Consider the following 18,324-nt stretch of genomic DNA (forward strand, 5'->3'; position numbering starts at 1 on the left):
ACTTGTTTATTTCTCACATGACTTTTAAACGAGGAAGCTGCCTTATCTGTCAATAAGACGTGCGCCTCAAAATAAGATGATTTAACTCGGGGTATATGCCTTGTTCTCTGTCTGTCTGACTCCACAACGTGCAGGTCGTGATGTGAACCTGGGCCTGCAGTGTCAGTCAGCCAATATCACAGTTTTGCATGCAGAGGATGAATCCAGCGCTTGTCTGCTGGACCAGGCCACCGGCAGGATTCACAGTGCCGAGCTCAGCCCCGCCTACCTGCTGAAGATCCTGCGTTCAGACACAAGTTCTAGGTGGGCATGACTCAAAACTTAGAAGAGGAAGAGGAGTGCATAGGAGAAGATATAGGCAGGAAGGTAGCAGACAGGCTTTTGTGTGCGTACACCTGCAGTGTCTTTCTGAAATAAATTCAGCATTTACTTGAACTTTCGCCAGGAGTCACCTCCTAGCTCGATAAAGATGCAGCAATGGCTCTTTTCTCTTTTTGTTTAGTGGACAATTTTTCATTCTGTTCAATTTTGAAACTTAAATCCAATTTTTTAACAGCATGCATACATCACATTGTAGTACCTGACTGCTGGCTCTCTGCCTGTACCTCTGCCAGTGTGTTTGTATATGCTTTTTTCTATATTATGGTGTATTTATTATATGTCACCTGCATTCAAGGTGTCCCAGCAATAAGGCTGACCCTCAGCGCCTGGCTGCCCTCCACTGCCTGCTGGTTTACATGGGAACTGACCCAAACCTGGAGCTAAAGGTGCGGAGAATAATTGAGTTTCGTGGACAAAAATGTTTACCTTCAAAGGAAATGTACTGCTCTGCAGAACATCATCTTTGTTTTCCCATTTAAAACAAAATGACTGTCTTTTTGTAGAACATAAGTTCAGGAGGAGAATAGTCATTGATTTTTATTGGGTCTTAAACAAACTTACAAGATCAATAAGTTCTCCTTGAAGTGGAGAACGCACAAAAAAGACAAGATAAATAGGCAACAAAGTGGAGAATGCAGCTGTTTGAATAAGTAAACATTCAAGGTCAGTGTTAGGTAATTTCCCTAAAGAACTAAAGATGTACAACTGAGAAGAAGTGAGTAAGATAAATGTAGGAAAAGGTGCTCTTTCTGCACTTTTGTGTAAATGCGGTAGGTGTCAACCTTGAGTTGGAAGCCGGTTAGCCAGAGGGGAGAAGACAGAGAGAAAGACAGAAAAGATGGGATGCTGTAATGAAATGGGAGAGAAGAGAAGTGGGCAGAGATCAAACAGAGTTAATGACAGAGAGAAAGGGAGAAAGTGTTTTGTTTTGGCACGGTGCTGTGACTCAGACTGTATCAGTGTTACTACTAAATTAAGATGTTCTAGATTGTCATAAATTCTTTCTTTAGAGGTTAAATGAGTCGCCAGCTTCATTAGTGCGAGCTATCAGTGGGAAATTGGACACCATACAGAACTTTTATATCCTTTGTAGACTCTGCACCAGTGTAGTCGAGGCTTTGATAAAGTGGCACAAAATGTTCATAGAGTTTGAAACTTTAATACTGGGAATACTACATAAATTAAGTTACTCTGTTTCTAACTTGTCTTCTGACTTCACTTCAGCTCTGACTTATGCTACAGGGCGAGGGTCTTTATACATTAAAGCAAGATCATTATCAGATATTATTGATACAACGTGTGATTGGTATCAGACCGATAGCAACGTTTGTTTCTGTCCTGCAAGTTCAATATGTAGGTCACTGAATTGTCACTGAAATTCAATTTTTCAGGGAATTAAAAAAAACTGACCTCAATCATGTACTATGGAAGATGTCAGAACTAGGGGTGGGTTTTAATAATCGATTCATCGATTAAAATCGATTCTGGCTTGGATAACGTGATATAAATTTATTAAAATCCTGAATCGATTTTTTTATATAAATGTATTTTGCCCAAAATTCCAGAATCTCAGGTGAAACGTCACAAAATTTTGACAACCACCAAACATTTTAAACAGTAAATGAGAGCAGGTACACGGCTTCTGCACAAAGACGTAAACACAAAACGGATCAGAATCAGTGAGATGTCGCCTTTCTCACCTGACGGCACGGACACGGTCGGGGCTGAAAGCCGACAGCTCGCTGATTCTGATGTTTTGGCAGGTCCGCGCTTTGTGTTCACGCCCTTTTTGCGCTGATTCTAAAGCTGTTAGTTTTATCTCTCTCCAAACAATATTGACCGAACCCGCAGCAAAAGAAGATCCAAACTAAGCTTCACATAAACATCGTCATGGACTCCCTCTTACTTTTGCTGTTTTGCTTCCACCACAATAAAATCACACTTCATGCACAGCTCTCTCTCTCTTTCTCAGTGTACTTCAAGAACAGTTTCCCGTCTATCCCCGAAATCTGTTTTCTGCATTATTCGCTTGCTTGTTACGCACAAGACTACCGTTATTTACAGCGCTGTCTGCCGATGTTTTTTTTAAGCATTTTAAAATGGGAGGTTACAACTTTAGACTAATTTTTAGCCCTGGAGGTTGCAGCTTTTTAAAGTAATCAGCTAACGAGCGATGAGAAGCCAGGACAAGGCAGCTGTTTGGTTACTTTTAAAATGACTTTTGAAGCTAACGACCTCTCTGCTAACTTCCGGTATCAGTCCCATCAATTAACTGTTCACAAATGTTGAACCATTCCTTTAGGGGATAGGAGAAAATTACCTGTCACTTTTTGAGGTCACTGTTGAAATAAACATGAACAGCAGAACTAGAAACTAATCTTTTACTGGTATCGTCTCCTTGTGTTTTTATCATGTCTCTAGGTTATTGAATGGCTGTGTGACAACGTGAACACCTTTGAATCTTTTGATCAGATCCAGGAGTTTATTTTAGGTCAGTGGCAGCTGGAGAATGGGTACACAGTTCTCCTGAGTATCACTTCTCCTTTCTTTTTGAGTCTCACTGCTCTCTTACCTTTTTATGTGTCTTTCTGTTTGTGACTGTAGATTGTTTGCATCTTATCTGCACTAAGATGAATGGTTTCATCAGTTTTGTTTGGCTTTGGTGCCAGTGGCGCCACATGCAGATATGTAGAGTTTGAAAATAGTTTTGACTTCTCTGAAACCTCACAGACACATAGTTTGCACAGACTACTGCAAATATGGTTAAGTCCAAGCTGACTAACAACACATTTGGCATTCCCTGTAAAGAAATCCTTGGAATAGTATGTGAAGATATTTTCATATTTAAAACATCACCCAGAGAGTCAACAACTGCCTTGGATTGTAAGCAGCTGGCTGCATACATTTGCATTTAATTGGCACTGCAATAACTATTTCACCTTGCTGTTGTATTAAGAAGTAATATTAACTTAGGTGTTATTATATAGTATAGGAAGACAATAATTGTGACCTGATAAAGGATACATTAGTACATTGTCATCACTCATATATCCTATTGATAGGGGTGAGGCATGGGCTGAAGTGCCTCATTTACCTTCTAACTATGCCTAGGTAAAACACTCTACATGTTTAAAAGCGAGTTTGTCTGTTCTGTCTCTGATGGCCTGTCTGTCTGCCTCTCACACACAGCCTCGTTGTACAGAATAAGTTACGAGAAGGCTCTCAGCTTGGATAAAATCCTGCCTTACTCCTCTGTATTCGACAAGAAGGTACCACACATATATACATATCTTTGTGCAAGCAATACCTTGGCATTTGCAATTGAAAGTGGCAACTCAATGTACAGTACTATGCAAAAGTCTTCAGCACCCCCTACCCCTCTGCAAATTTCTTTGTATTGTGGTATTTATTGAAACGTCAACATATGCTGGAAAAGGTAAAAACACAGTTTGTACAAATCTAACAAGCTTGAAAGTCAACATCAACACAGCCTGAACTCTCTTGGGCAAGCTTTCTTGTAATTTCTTTAATTAGTCCTCAGGAATAGTTCTCCAGGCTTTGTAAAGGAAATTCAAACCTCTTCTTTGATGTTTGCTACCTTTTGTTTGGTTTTCTGCAAGTCAAGATGATCCACACTACTTCAGTAATGCTGAGGTCTGGGCTCTGGTGAGGCCGATCCATGACAGATAGTGTTCCATAGTGTCTGATTGTGTTTTGTTTTTTTTTACCCAGGTATTACATTATATACTGTATTGGCAGTGTGTTTGGGATCATTGCAATGCTGAAATATGATGGAGTTGGCAATCAGACGTTTTCTAGGTATTGCATGGTGGATCAAAATGATGATGGTACATTGTGTTCATCATTCCATCAGTTTTGACATGATACCTAACACCTCTGGCCTCAAACCATAACAGAGCTTCCACTGTGTTTCACAGATGATCGTAGACACTCACTGTTGTACCTCTCTCCTGACCTTCTCTGTACATACTGATAAAGATTTGGGAAAGAAATGATTCAGTTTTATTTACACATCTGTTTCCACTGCTTTTCTAATCTACACTGCTTTCTCCACTGATTGTGTAATTTGGCGTACCTCAGCCTTTTCTCCTTGTTTTCGTTTCTTAAGAATGGCTTCTTGTCAGCTGAGCTCATTTCTGTTGAGGTTTCAGCAAACAGTAGATGGATCCACTGAAGGGCCAGACCTCTTTGGATCTTTGGATCTCACTGGAACTGTGTCAAGTCTCGGGTGACATAGGATGGAGTTCTTAAGGACATGATTTTCAGATACTATCTACTGCCACTTGTCTGGTTTCCTGACCTTTTTTAGGACACCAAAAAAACACTTCTCTGAAAATGATTGACTAAAAATCGGTGAAAACGCAGCTAATGTCCAAAGAAGATTCCAAGAAGGCCTGGCTCCTTGGAAGAAAAATATAAATAACTGACCGGCCACAAGACTTTTGCACAGTACTGTTAGTATTGATTTAAATGCAATGGATGCACTTGCTTTTTGAGCCACACACTTTTTTTGTATTTATGCTCTAGGAGGTGCCAGAATGTTTGCTGAAGGTTCCTGGTGTGTTTTGTACCTCAGAGATTCAAACTGAATCTACCTTCAAAGGGAAGGTAATAACACATTTCTCACACTTGAAGTCCTGGAGTTATTTTGAAACAACATGACATTGAGCAGCACAGTTTTGTTTTGAGAAACATTTAATAAAACTATACTTTAAAAAAGCGATTAAATTGAGAGATTGTGTGTTGCATTAAATATTACCCATACAAATACAAATCACTGAAATTAATGCAGATGTCCATAATACATTTATATGTAAAACAGCGTGCACCGCTCCGATGTAATTATCCTCGATTGTTTTGCCCTTGCTTTGTCGCTGTTGCGGTGCCGCTTGCTTCTGTGTACATCTGTGAGCAGGCCAGGAGTCTCCAGGGCTTCTGGTCAGAGCTGCAGTGGAACACAGAGAGGACAAAATATCTCAATGCCGATCCCAACCCCCGATACAGAACCTCACACATGCAGGCCGACTGGGATAAAATGGTGAGTGTGGGTGTATGTGCATGCCAAAACATCCCATGTTCTGATTGACCGTTAATCACCCATGTATGTATATGAAATGCATCTGATCTCTGGTAACTGTTCAAACATGATCTTTGATGTGGGGGTGGGAATGCATGTGAGAAAATGTGCACGTCCTTGTCAAATTACCGGTGGGGTATTTTTGTGAAACAATGGAAGCGTATTTTCAGCATCTATTATGATGGGTGTTTATTTCAGAGGTCCGAGAGGAGACCCTCCAGCCAGATGAATCACATAGAGGAGAACACAAAGAAGTAGGTCTGCCTCCCACATGAGATTTGTTAAGAAATATGCTGCAGACTCACAGTCCTGAAACGAGAGGAGGGGGGCACCTCTGCATTATGTTCCAGTGTTTTTAACAATGAGTTTTGAAATTAGGCACATTTATCTCTAATGAGGCGCTCCCAGGTCAACATTTTACAGTGGTTTCACTGTAATGAATGTTTTCAAGCACCGTGCCCTTAGTTTTCACAAGCATAGGCTGATTGGCCTGATGGGGTAGCTGTTATTGGTTGTTAAAATCCAGTTTGAAATTGTCTCAAATTAAAGCACTTGTCACAGTAGCTACAAAAACTGGCACACAGCTCCAGGTTATTGCCAAAAAAAACAAAAAAACTTGAAATGCGCTCATCTTTCAAGGATGTGGCTGGTATAATTGCTTATTCGATCCGAACAAATAATGTTTATTTAGGTCCCTATCAATGCTCAGTGCCAGTTAGCTCTAAGCCCACTTGTTCCAATCAAACACAACCCCTAAAGACTGCACTCTTATCAGATCTCTGGCCTAATTTATTAAAGACTTAATTTATAGTCCCACAAATGTGTCCCACTTAAATAGGACAAGCAGTCTGTGCTAAGCCTTTGCCGCCAGAGTTGTGCTCTCACCCAGCATCTTTCTCCATGACAAGATCCCTGCATCGACAACCCGCTGTTTTAACGTTAGACTATGAAAGCAGATAACTTGCCTGTAAAACGCCTAAGTACCTCACTGATCTACTCACTTAACATTAACATATGGGAAAGCTTAAGTCTTCCTTTGTTTAGAAAGGTACAACAAACATTGGACTTCCAACTTCTGGAATACTTTGCCAGATTATGAAAACCTTCCTGTTTTATGATGCATGCATGGTTGGTTGTCTATATTTATATTCACAGAGTGTTTACCTGTATCAGCCTGTTTACATATTATGTTTTATTGGAGATTCACAGTTTCTAATTATCGTTGATGGTGCTTAATCTCTTGTCCATAACAGAGAAGAAGTAAAATAGAACAACAAATCCAATTGTGAACGAGTTGGGACACTGAGTAAAATGTAAATAAAAACAGGATGCAATGATTTCCAAATTTTTCACAGTAGAACATAGAAAACATACCAAAATGTATAAATAAAAACAAAAACAAAAACATGAATTTAATGGCAGGAACACATTTTAAAACAGTTGTGAGACGGGGCCATGTTTACCACTCTGTAGCATCCCCTCTTCTTTTAACAACAGCCTGTAAACATCTAAGAGCTGAGAGGACCAGCTACTTGACTTTTAGGAGAGGAATGTTATCGCATTTTTATCTGATAGAGGATTCTAGCTGCTCAACAGTCCTGGGTGTTCTTTATCACATTTATGAGCTGGTGAAACTATTACTAGTAAACCATGCTGTTGTAGTATCTTGTAGTTTAACATTGTCTTGCTGAAACATACAAGGGCTTCCCTGAAAAAAGGGAAAAATGAACTGGATGGGAGCATGTGTAACTATAATACATGTATATACATTTCACCATGATGGTGCATTTCCAGATGTGCAAGCTGCCAATTCTATATCACTATTATACCCCATGAGAAATAATACCATAAGAGATCCAGGCTTTTGAACTGAGGGCTGAAAACAAGCTGGATGGTCCTTCTCTGCTTGATTGCTGAGGACGAATTAAATTTCAATTTGTCCGACCTCAAATCAGTTTACCAGTTTGCCTCAGTTCATTTTAAATGAGCTTCAGCCCCAAGAAGACAACAGAGTTTCTGGATCGTGCTCACGTATGGCTTCTTCTTTGCATGATAGAGCTTTAACCTGCATCTGGCTCGTACAGAGATTTCTACAGATTCTCTGAATCTTAATATTTATGCACTGTAGCTAATGAGATATTCAGAGTTTTTTGCAATTTTACATTAAATAACGCTATTCTGAAATTGCTCCATAAGATGTAAACACAGGTTTTTGCTGATAGGTGAAGCTCTGCCTATCTTCACTTCTGATAAACTCTGCCTCTCTAAGATGCTCTTGTTATACCCAATCATCTGACTTTGTCCAGTTGACCTAATTAGCTGCAAAATGTTCTTGCAACTGACTCTTTTTAGTACCACATTTGATATTCTTAGTTTAACAATTTCATATATATTTCCCGCGTCCTTTTGTGAATAACATATGGGTTTGTGAGATTTGCAAATCACTGCATTCTGTTTTATTTGCACGTTACATAGAGTCCCAACATTTTCTGAACTGGGGTTGTGTCTGATTTTCCATTCGTAACTTTTAGGACCCCTTGGGAGCCTCTTCTCAGAATTGCATGTGAGAAGTTTAGTTGCTATAATCCAAGTTAGAGTAAACTAGAAAACCCTAGGGCTGTATTTCAGTATGGAATAACAAACCTGATATATTCACTTTCAAAGTTAAAGCGTTAAAAAAAACCCACAAAGGTTGGCAGAACATCCTAACATAGCTTATCGTTTTTAGATGATATCTCTATTTGGGGGTTAAGCTGGTGATATACAAGCTGGTGCAAAGTTTACACTCAGCTTTTTGGCTCTTGTGTTTTAACAAAATCCAACCGCACTGTTGACTTTGTTACACAGACTCAATTCGTTCAGCCGGCGTCTATTCTGTTTTTCCCACTGCCAGAACTCATGAATCCATTCAGAGGGTTACTGATGTGGCGCTTTTCTCTGTGTGAAAGTAACACCAGTAATAGTGTGATCGATACGGTTCTGAGACAGCTGTAGAAAACATTTAGTTCGCCGATCATAATGTCCACTCTTTTACTAATCAACCTCTCTTCGAACTTCAAGCTTCGAACTTCAAGCACACAGCATCCAAGCTTTATAGTTATTTTTGGCACAAATGTAACCACTTAGCAGGAATAAAAGAAGTCTGCATAGCCAAAAAGTGAAATCATAACTACAGCCCTTTACCATTTGATGATGACTGACTTGATGATGGACACAAACCTGCGTGCACCATAGTTTAAAAGCCTGCTCTGTTTGTTTCAGAGAGCCAACCAAACACCTTTTTGGTTTATAATTAGCTTCCTCCAGGCAAAACTCTGGAACCTGCTTACAAACTTTTTGCTTTCATAGTTTTTGCTGCACACTGCAGCAAATGTAGAATTATACTCCCTCCTCAGCTTACAGCATAAAATGTAAGACTCTTATTATAATGCTGGCTTGAGGGATTGTTTTCACAAAAAGCTTTGCTTCTTATTTTGTAGAGTTCTATCAATGGTGGACACCTGGAGTCTTGGTAAGATGGCATAAGCACACTGATGTCGCACACAGACCCACAACATACACAAGTACACAGACATACTGCAGCATGAACATAATAAATACTCAAACATAGACTTATAATGTAACTCTATACTGTGTGTGAGTATATTTGGGCTTGTGTATTCTTATGAGGCTCTATTCTTCACGTTCGCTGGAGTGTGTGGCTAAACAAAACTACCTCACTAATTTATCTTGGAATGAGACAGAGACGAAGGAGGAAGGAGGCAGAAAAGTAAAGAAAGAAAGAAAAAGAAAAGGCAAGAGAAAGAATGCTATACATGATTACATAACACTGAGGAGCTTGGTACTTGCATATCCCGCTCTCTCCCTTATTTTCTTTCCCTTTTCACATGTCTCTCATATGCAGTATGACGCACGTAGCTCCAGTGCAGCTGTTACCTGTCAGACACAACACAGGACATTCCCCACACAAAAACACACACACGGATAATCTCATACCCACATCCTCCCTCAGATTGATTTTTAAAACACACATATGATTGTGTTCCTGTTTTAACGTGTAAATAATAGCATACTTGTAAGAAGCTAATTTCACTGTAAATAGTTTATGATTTGGTGTTTTATTAAATATGTTATGTGGGCGATCATGACTGCTGGATTTTGTTGCTTTGATATAAGACGTTTTAAACTTTTTTAATTTTATTGTATTGAATTAGTGATGCAGATTTATGTGCACAGATACTATTCTCCAGTTTTCCTCTCTTTATCTGATTCAAGGCAAGGCAAGTTTATTTATATAGCACAATTCAACAACGACAAGGTGATTCAAAGTGCTTTACAGAGACATTAAAAACAAAAACAAATAAAAGGCATGATTTAAAATTGATTAAAAAAACAGTAGATAAAATCAGAACAGTAGATAAAATCAGTAGTTAAAATTTAAGTTTTGAAATTTAAGCTTAAAAGTGTGGATTTGGTGTTTTATTCAAATGCAGCTGAGAATAGGTGAGTCTTCAACCTGGATTTAAATAAACTGAGTGTTTCAGCTGATCTGAGGCTTTCTGGGAGTTTGTTCCAGATATAAGGAGCATAAAAGCTGGATGCAGCTTCTGGCGTCTGGTTCTGACTCTGGGAACTGATAAAAAAAAAAAAAAAAACGGATCCAGATGACCTGAGGGATCTGGAAGGTTCATACTGGGTCAGGAGGTCACTGATGTATTTTGGTCCTAAACCATTCAGAGCTTTATAGACCAGCATCAGAACTTTAAAGTCTATCCTCTGGCGGACAGGCAGCCAGTGTAAAGACCTCAGAGCTGGACTGATGTGGTCCACTTTTTTTGTCTTAGTGAGGACTCGAGCAGCAGAGTTCTGAATGAGCTGTAGATGTCTGACTGATTTTTTAGGTAGACCTGTAAAGATGCTGTTACAGTAGTCAAGCCTATTAAAGATGAATGCATGGACTAGTTTTTCCAGGTCCTGTTGAGACATCAGATCTTTTATCCTTGATATATTCTTAAGGTGATAGTAAGCTGATTTTGTTATTGTCTTAATGTGTTTTTCTAAGTTAAGGTCTGCATCCATCACTACACCCAAATTTCTTGCCTGGTTGGTGGTTTTTAGGTATATAGATTGAAGTTCTCTGGTGACCTGTAATTGTTTTTCTTTGGCACCAAAGACTATTACTTCCGTTTTGTTTTTGTTTAGCTGGAGACAACCAGTCATTAATTTCCTCAATGCATTTACCAAGAGCCTGTACAGGGCCTCGGTCTCCAGGTGACATTGTGATATATATTTGTGTGTCATCTGCATAGCTGTGATAGTTTATTTTGTTGTTCTTTATAATCTGTGCCAGTGGGAGCATGTAAATGTTAAACAGAAGGGGTCCCAAGATGGAACCTTGGGGAACTCCACATGTGATACTTGTCTGCTCAGATGTGAAGTTACCTATTGATACAAAGTATTTCCTGTTTTCTAAGTATGTTTTGAACCAGTTTAGTACAGTTCCTGGAAGCCCTGCCCAGTTCTCCAGTTGTTTGAGTAATATGTTGTGGTCAACTGTATCAAATGCTGCACTGAGATCCAGTAAAACTAAACTATTCATGCTAAAGTGGGGTTTAAGGGATGGCAGTATTGATCTGGCTGGACTCGTACAGTTTCCTTGTGAGCAGGGATGTCATGATATCAAATATTTATAGAAATTAAATACACACATGTGATAATATGTGGCTCATTTTTCCAAGCTTTCTATCAGTATTAAAACATTATAATTTTAAAGAATTATTTTTGGCCATGAGAGTCACAAAGTTAAAATTTAACACCATGTGGGTCGGGTCCTTTTTCATACAGGTCTAGGTGGATTTGGATTTTTTCCTTTAATAAATGAGATCATTTAAAATTGGCATTTTATATTTAATCAAGTTATACTAAAATTTGATGATCTCGAAGAAAATATAAAATAATATATTGAGATCACTAACTGATGCAAAACCAAAGAGACTAAATTCAAACGACTCTTGATGTATTTATTTTTCAGTGTCAGTATTGTTGATGATTATGTCAGCAGTATAGTTTATTATGGGACCCCATCTAAACCATCCACTTGTTCAATTCAGGGTCACGGCCTACATGTAAAACAGCTGATTGCTTTGAGCTGATAAAAGGCGTACAGTGAACCTGGCAGCACAGTCTGCAGGTTCGCTGTGCATTGCAAGCACTTTTTTTTTCATAACTGTAAAAAACATTTTTTGCTGTAACATCAAAAAGTTCACTTCTTGCATGTGTGAAAGGGATCAAAAGATGTGTGTATTTGTGTATGCTCGCATGTAATAATTCATCTAAAGCTGCAGTGTGGTCCACTTTTGTGAGATTGACATAAAACAACTTCACCATGCCAAAGTATTCTCGCACTCACACACACACACACACACACACACACACACACACACACACACACACACATGGCGGGACTGCAGCTTCGTAACCCCCAAAGGTTTGGGATTTATTTTTAAAGCAAAAAATGCTCAAAAAGAATCTATTAATATCTTATATTGAGCTTCTTTTTTATTTTAAATTTCAAAGCCATGAAGAAATCAGACTTTTTGGTTTCTTACATTTCTACTGATGGCTTGTTTAATGATGTTCCAGGACTCACATACGCGCCTACCTGCGCTTGATTAATTTGGCATCGCTTCAGCATCAAAGCTATCTTCAAACGCCCCTTTTATGCGCACACTTTTCACTATTGCCTGCTCTCTTCTAGATAAGAAGCTGGTGCCGCTTTTCCAGGAGGAGGATCATCAACAGAGGGCATTCATAGGCCTGGTGAGTGAGCGCTCAATAGCTGCATCTTCGCAGACACACAAATAAAGTGGACTTCATGTCCAGAAGTATGTTTGATGTATTTTTGCTGGGGAGTTTCAGTTACTACCAAAAAGAAGCTTAATGTTACTACGCAGACGGTGATATTTAACCCTCTCAGGCTCAAATTAAACTTTTTGTTGCTAATGCACAACCAAGTCCTGCAGTGGTACTTCTGAGTAAAAAATTTTTTATGTATGTGGGGTAATCAGGTTGTTAGTTTTTAACTGTTGCAAATCTGCAACGCCTGCCTCGAGTGGGTTAAAAAAGTGTGTCTCTAAATTTGAGGAAACAGTTCGGGGAGATCCTTTTTCCTTGGTTCGTTCGTCATGATCTTTTAATGAGGTTTTAGGAGTGTATTTCTAAAATCAAATAAGACCACACTGTTACACCACTGCCATCAGGCTGAACCTCTTATACAAGGGAGGAGTGATCCATGCTTTCCTGTTGTTTGCACTAAATCCTTGCAGAAGAACTCGAGGCTCATCAGATCAGAAAACATTTTTACAGTCATTGCCCAATTTTGGTGAGCCTGTGCAAATTATAATCTAAATTTCCTGTTCTTAGACGACAGTGGTGTGGTCTTCTGCTGCTGTAGCCCATCTGCTTCAAGGTTTGACTTGTTGTCAATTAAGATGTGCTCTTCTGCATGCCTTGATTACTTAATTGAGTTATTTATTTTGAGGTCAAAGAAGTCTGGCCATTCTTCTCTGACCTCTAGTATCTAGAGAACTGCTGCTTTTTTTTTTTTTTTTGGACCTTTTCTGTAAACCCAAGAGATGGTCCCAGTAGGTCCATATCTTGGGTTTACAGTGACTTTAAGTGACAGTGGGATTAGCCTCACACAGGCCAATCCCACTGTCACTTAAATGTTCAACTTCAGCAGCATCAACTGATTAGACATTTAGATTAACAAGAAATTCCACAGCTTTACCTAATGAAGTGGTCCACGAGTGTATATTTGCAGCAGAGGCTTGGTTGGTAAAGCGTGTGTCAACAGCATCGCCCTGATCTGCATTTCGGTGTGTCCTCCTTGTCCTTGTTTTCAGGAACTTTCAAGTCTGATTCTAACAGGACACAAATACAGCATTAAGGTCCTGCCTGTGAGCAAATCGTTGCAGACAGGAGGGAAGGCTACGTGTAGTCTTTAAAAATTTCATACATATATATATTTTTTGATGGGCTCTTCAGATGTGTAATAGATGTGTTATTCCCCTGCCAACACTATACTATACTGGTGTATAGTAAAAAACAAGTTGATTGTAAAATGCATGTGAAAGTCTCAGATTGTTTATTTTACAGCTTAACATCTCCTTCCTACACTGTCGGTTGACATACAAGCCACCAAAAATCTATAGTGAAATGCTGACAACCAATTATCCTTCTCTATAGTCATCTTTAAGGTGAAGTTCTCGTTCTGCTTCAGATGAGTCAACACTTTAAAAAAGGGCCATCTTAAGGTCCCTGTCCTGCATTTTTTCCCCCCACAGTACATCGTTTGATGGACAATTTCATATCGCCTAGTTTTCCCTGTGCTCAGCATAGTTTCCAAAGAGCAGATAGCTTCAATTTAATGGAGTTTTGTAGAGATGCAAGCAGTCTTTTAGCTATTCTTAGAATGACCCAGTCTTGCTATCTTCCTCTCTTTTGCCCTCCATCTCTTCTTCCATTTTCACATTTTTTTAGCCCATCTCTTTCCTTTTCTTTCCATTCACTCTTTTCGTCTCTGCTCACCCTTTTCCTTTCCTTTCCTTTCCTTTCCTTTCCTTTCCTTTCCTTTCCTTTCCTTTCCATGCTTAAATCAATTTCATAACATATTTGAGGCAAGCTTTCGAGGTGAACTCATTTTGACCCTGCTGAGTGCACTGCAAAGTATGCTTAAAACACACCAACTTTCGCTTGACGGCACTCACACACACTCACATACACTCACACACATACATGCACAGAAGTTAATTTGTGTATTTTTTTTGCATCCCAGACAGTTGACAAGCTTCGAGAACACCTCAGCAGACACCTTCCTCGACTGGGGAAGAAAAAGATTGACTCGCTGGTTGTCAACTATGTAGCCAAACTGGTTGGTACACATTGTGTTTGTGTGTGTGTGTGTGTGTGTGTGTGTGCGTGTGTGTGTGTGTGAGAGAGAGAGAGAGAGAGAGGTCCAGGAGCTCTGTATATCCTTTTGGATCTATTTTTTTTTAAAGATTTGTCACTTTTATCCTTTTTTGGGGGACGTATCGTCACACTCACAGCAAAGATTACACAATGTATAAGTCAGACACTTTTCACTATAACTAAATATTTGACTATCCATTTTAGAAAACCCCTCTAGAAGCTGTCAGGTCGCACTTACAGTCCTATCAGCAGCCATCAGTTCTCTCTAAAGACCCCCGTGCTAAATCCATAAACCTACTCTTTTCTTTTGTTTCATGTATTCACCAAGGGGGCAATGGCAGCCAGTAAAACAAGGGGGGGTGACTAAATTTTTTCTCTGGTGTTTCTTTGTGCGCTGCAGACACCTGTTGATTTTTGGAGTTACATGAAACAACTGATGGGACTGTCTATTGTGTCTGATGTGTGTTTATAAAGACATTGAACCATATCAAGAGATCAGCGCTCAACAGGCACTGATGGAAAAACTGCTTTGAAATAGCTTTACAAAATACCATTTACTTCCCACTGGAAGTAGCTGAAATGCTTCTAGTGTTAGAAATATAGTTCAGGGAAGTCAAGCTACTAAAAAAGCCACTTTACTAGAAAGCCATCATTTATTTTGCAGATCAGTAATCAGATTTGTCATTTTTAAATGTGACATGTCAGCAAAATACATCTGTCAATTGATTTCATTAGAAAAAGTACCAGATTCAAAAAAGTTGTAGCAAGAAGTAGCAAGCATAGTAGTAAATTTTATAGAATAGTAGGCACTTCTAAAATTTAAGAAAACCCAATTTAAATAGTAGTCTTTTATTATTAAAAAAGCATACTATTATACTGTTGTTTGGCAACCATAAGGCATGCTGATAAACTGATGTCAACTGAAAGTCAGATATTTTATTTTGAAAATCAGATTTTTGCAGGATGTGTTAATTTTGTAATGCTTCTTCTAAAACACCTTCTAAGCAGCAAATAAATAACTTGAAGCTTTTATTTTGAAAATGTCACTGCATTGAAAACAAACAAACAAACAAAAAAAATCACCATTTATTTATTATGTATTCTTTTTTATTCATTATTACTAAACTCCAGTGATCGCTCTCCTGGTATTCTGGAGGGAAAAAGGTAAATTCAGTAAAATCTCTAAAGTTTGGCATAACAAGAAGTTCCCATGGTCTTTTTCTTTGCAACCAGGAAAAAAAATACTTAAATATAACTGATACTACTGAAATAGCATGAACAACTTCTTTTGACATAATGGCAATAATCAGTATTACTGGGGAATTTATCCATGATGAAGTCGTCCCTGTGAGCAGTGAGCAAACCTGCGGGGGTAGCTGCTGGATAATTGCATTGCCTGGGAAAGCCTTCACAGCAGCTGGGATCATGATAGAAAAAATGAGCTTGTCAAAGTGAGCGCTATTAGAGTAGAAATGGGAAAAATAATTAGAACATAACATTTTATTATATAACCCCAAAATAAGTATTTAATAAGTATTTTCAGCAGTTAAATGCACAAAATACAAAAAGACAGTAAGAATAACTAAATTAATTACTACACAAAGCCCAGTATTTTTTCTTATAATGGAGTATATATTCAATTTAACCATTTGATGTGTTTTTATGTTCTACTGTGAATAAAATTGTTGAAGAAGAGTTTAGAAGAGTTTTAGAAAATATTCCCCGTTTTTATTGAGACTTGCTACACAAAGCACAAATAAAACTTTCATTAAAATGTACAGCTCGTGCAGATAGGATCTGCACATCCAAGTGGAAAGACTTTCTCAACCTCTGTTCAGTATCAAATAGAGGTTCTTGGCTCTGTAAAGTGAGTTTTTAGTATTCCTGGTGGGTGAGTCCCTTCACAGTTAGGAGCCCCTTGAAAGCAGACATACGGCATACATCAACACAACAGTGTTAAATCAGGCCAAGGGTAAGGCGGGAATTGAATTGAAAGCAGGATGCATTATGTTTTGGGACATTGCATTGTGGAATTGTAAATAACAGAGTATAAAAAAAAAAGAAGAGAGAGAAATTCTCTCTGTTCATCTGCTCACAGTAGGATCTGTCGATAGCTCAGCTTGGTATGGTGGGCTCCTGAGCTTTAACCTGCGCCTTTGGAATGAAAATGAGTTTTTAAATAATAATTTCTTTTCTTTGGTTGCGTGAAAGTGAACATTTGGATGACGGACTGATTTAAAAGATGCTCAAACACCTATGAGAAACAGGGGGGGGGCACATTTGACTTTAAGCTCACTAACTCACGGGCAGACTGACTCACATCAAGCTGACTCATGCTTGAAAAACTCAGGGTGGTACTACAAAACAGAACATCTCCCCTTCTTGTTGGTGCTTATTGAGACTAATGGTTGCATTGACACAGGGGAAAAGTTGGCGGTGAAAAAGATTACAGCTTTTAAGAGCTGGGGAACTTCTGTTATGATAGATTACAGCTCGGCAGTATATTATTGTCATAGTTATTTATTTCCTGTCTCCGTTGCCACAGACAACGGAGATGCATTCCTTTTTATAACACAGCCAATGTCAAGGCAAAGAACAACCACGCTAATAGCTGAATAAGAATTGCTAAAAAAAAGAAAGAAAAAGTATTGCAACTAATAGGCTGGAATATACTTACTATGCAGTAGAAAAGTTCCTCTCTACCCAAGGTTACTTAACGTTTTTGCTAACAGGAGACTCACACGGGTAAATCCAGCTTCCTGTCTGGGCCGAGGTTCATTAAGACAAATTGGCGAATTGGAGCAAAAGGCCACAGAGGGATAACTGTGTTTGTGTGTGTGCCTTTAAATCACTTGATTGCCTTTTGTTTGACCGTTTTCTCCACAAAGACGCTGCTCCTGCATCAGCAAGGAGCTGCTTGAGCTTCTAGGAATTTGTTTTGTTTGAAAGGTTGACAACTGAGTACAGTTTATAATTTTTGGAGACAAATACTTTGAAATGCGTGATGAATGCAATGGTCTTTTGGGGCATTCCTTTCCTAATTTGTGCTTACAGTGCTGACAAAATGGGCTTTAAGAAAATTCAAAAAGAAACAGAGAGGAAAAAGGATTGAAAAGAAATTAAAGATAATAAAGAAATAAATCCCCAAACAAGAAGCACTCTGAGAACTCAGCCCTCCACCAAAGCAGCTCACTCTCTGAGCAGTATTTACTTTAAAGCGGATAATATTGTATTTTTATATGTTCATTTTGTTTTCTTTGTTCTTTTTAAATGATCTTTAATAAGGGTAGCATGACAGATGTTTACTTTAATTACACAAACATTATGTAGGAGTAGATAATAGGTATTGATTCATAAATAACATGGACATGAATAACTGTAGCTTATCATATAATTTCTAAAGAAAGAAAGCAGATGCGAAATGTAAAAGTGAGGTCAAAGGTCAATTATGACCTGATATTTGGATGCAAACTATAATGTGATATTTAGAATCTTTATACAGCAGCATGGTTTCCAAAATGTTGCCCCTACAAACAAAGGCAGTAGAATTTTTAAGAACAGTTTTAAAGATAAAAGACATTTTCTGAAGGTTTATTTAACCTTGAAGAAGAGGTCAGAGGTCAAAAGTAACATGAAACTTAGAATCCCCACATATTGTTCCTTTTATGTCTATATGTTGTTAATACAAACAATGGCAGTAAGACACAGTTTATATAGCTGTATATAGTAATATTACCATTTTGGCCTTCACATCAGTCAATTGAAGGAAAGGTTAGAGGTCAAATGTGAGATATTATTTTAAATCTGTATAGATATATGTTGACAATACACACCACATTTGTAAGGCTTTTTGTCGATTTTCAACCAATAAATCA

At 38.4% G+C, this 18,324-nt stretch overlaps 1 protein-coding gene across 2 annotated transcripts in view; it reads left to right on the forward strand.

The window, feature by feature from the left end:
* The window catches only part of gsap (gamma-secretase activating protein), a 65,315-nt gene that overhangs the window by 12,037 nt on the left and 34,954 nt on the right, over window positions 1-18,324 (forward strand). For both annotated transcript variants that reach the window (XM_085139016.1, XM_085139017.1), the window contains exons 16-25: window positions 135-303; window positions 677-767; window positions 2,803-2,872; window positions 3,571-3,650; window positions 4,930-5,010; window positions 5,318-5,440; window positions 5,678-5,733; window positions 8,959-8,990; window positions 12,237-12,298; window positions 14,316-14,411. In XM_085139016.1, the coding sequence (XP_084995142.1) occupies window positions 135-303; window positions 677-767; window positions 2,803-2,872; window positions 3,571-3,650; window positions 4,930-5,010; window positions 5,318-5,440; window positions 5,678-5,733; window positions 8,959-8,990; window positions 12,237-12,298; window positions 14,316-14,411 (860 nt within the window). The remainder of the gene's footprint in view (window positions 1-134; window positions 304-676; window positions 768-2,802; window positions 2,873-3,570; window positions 3,651-4,929; window positions 5,011-5,317; window positions 5,441-5,677; window positions 5,734-8,958; window positions 8,991-12,236; window positions 12,299-14,315; window positions 14,412-18,324) is intronic.

This window comes from Neolamprologus multifasciatus, chromosome 17 (assembly GCF_963576455.1).
Source record: "Neolamprologus multifasciatus chromosome 17, fNeoMul1.2, whole genome shotgun sequence".
Classification (NCBI taxonomy): Eukaryota; Metazoa; Chordata; class Actinopteri; order Cichliformes; family Cichlidae; genus Neolamprologus; species Neolamprologus multifasciatus.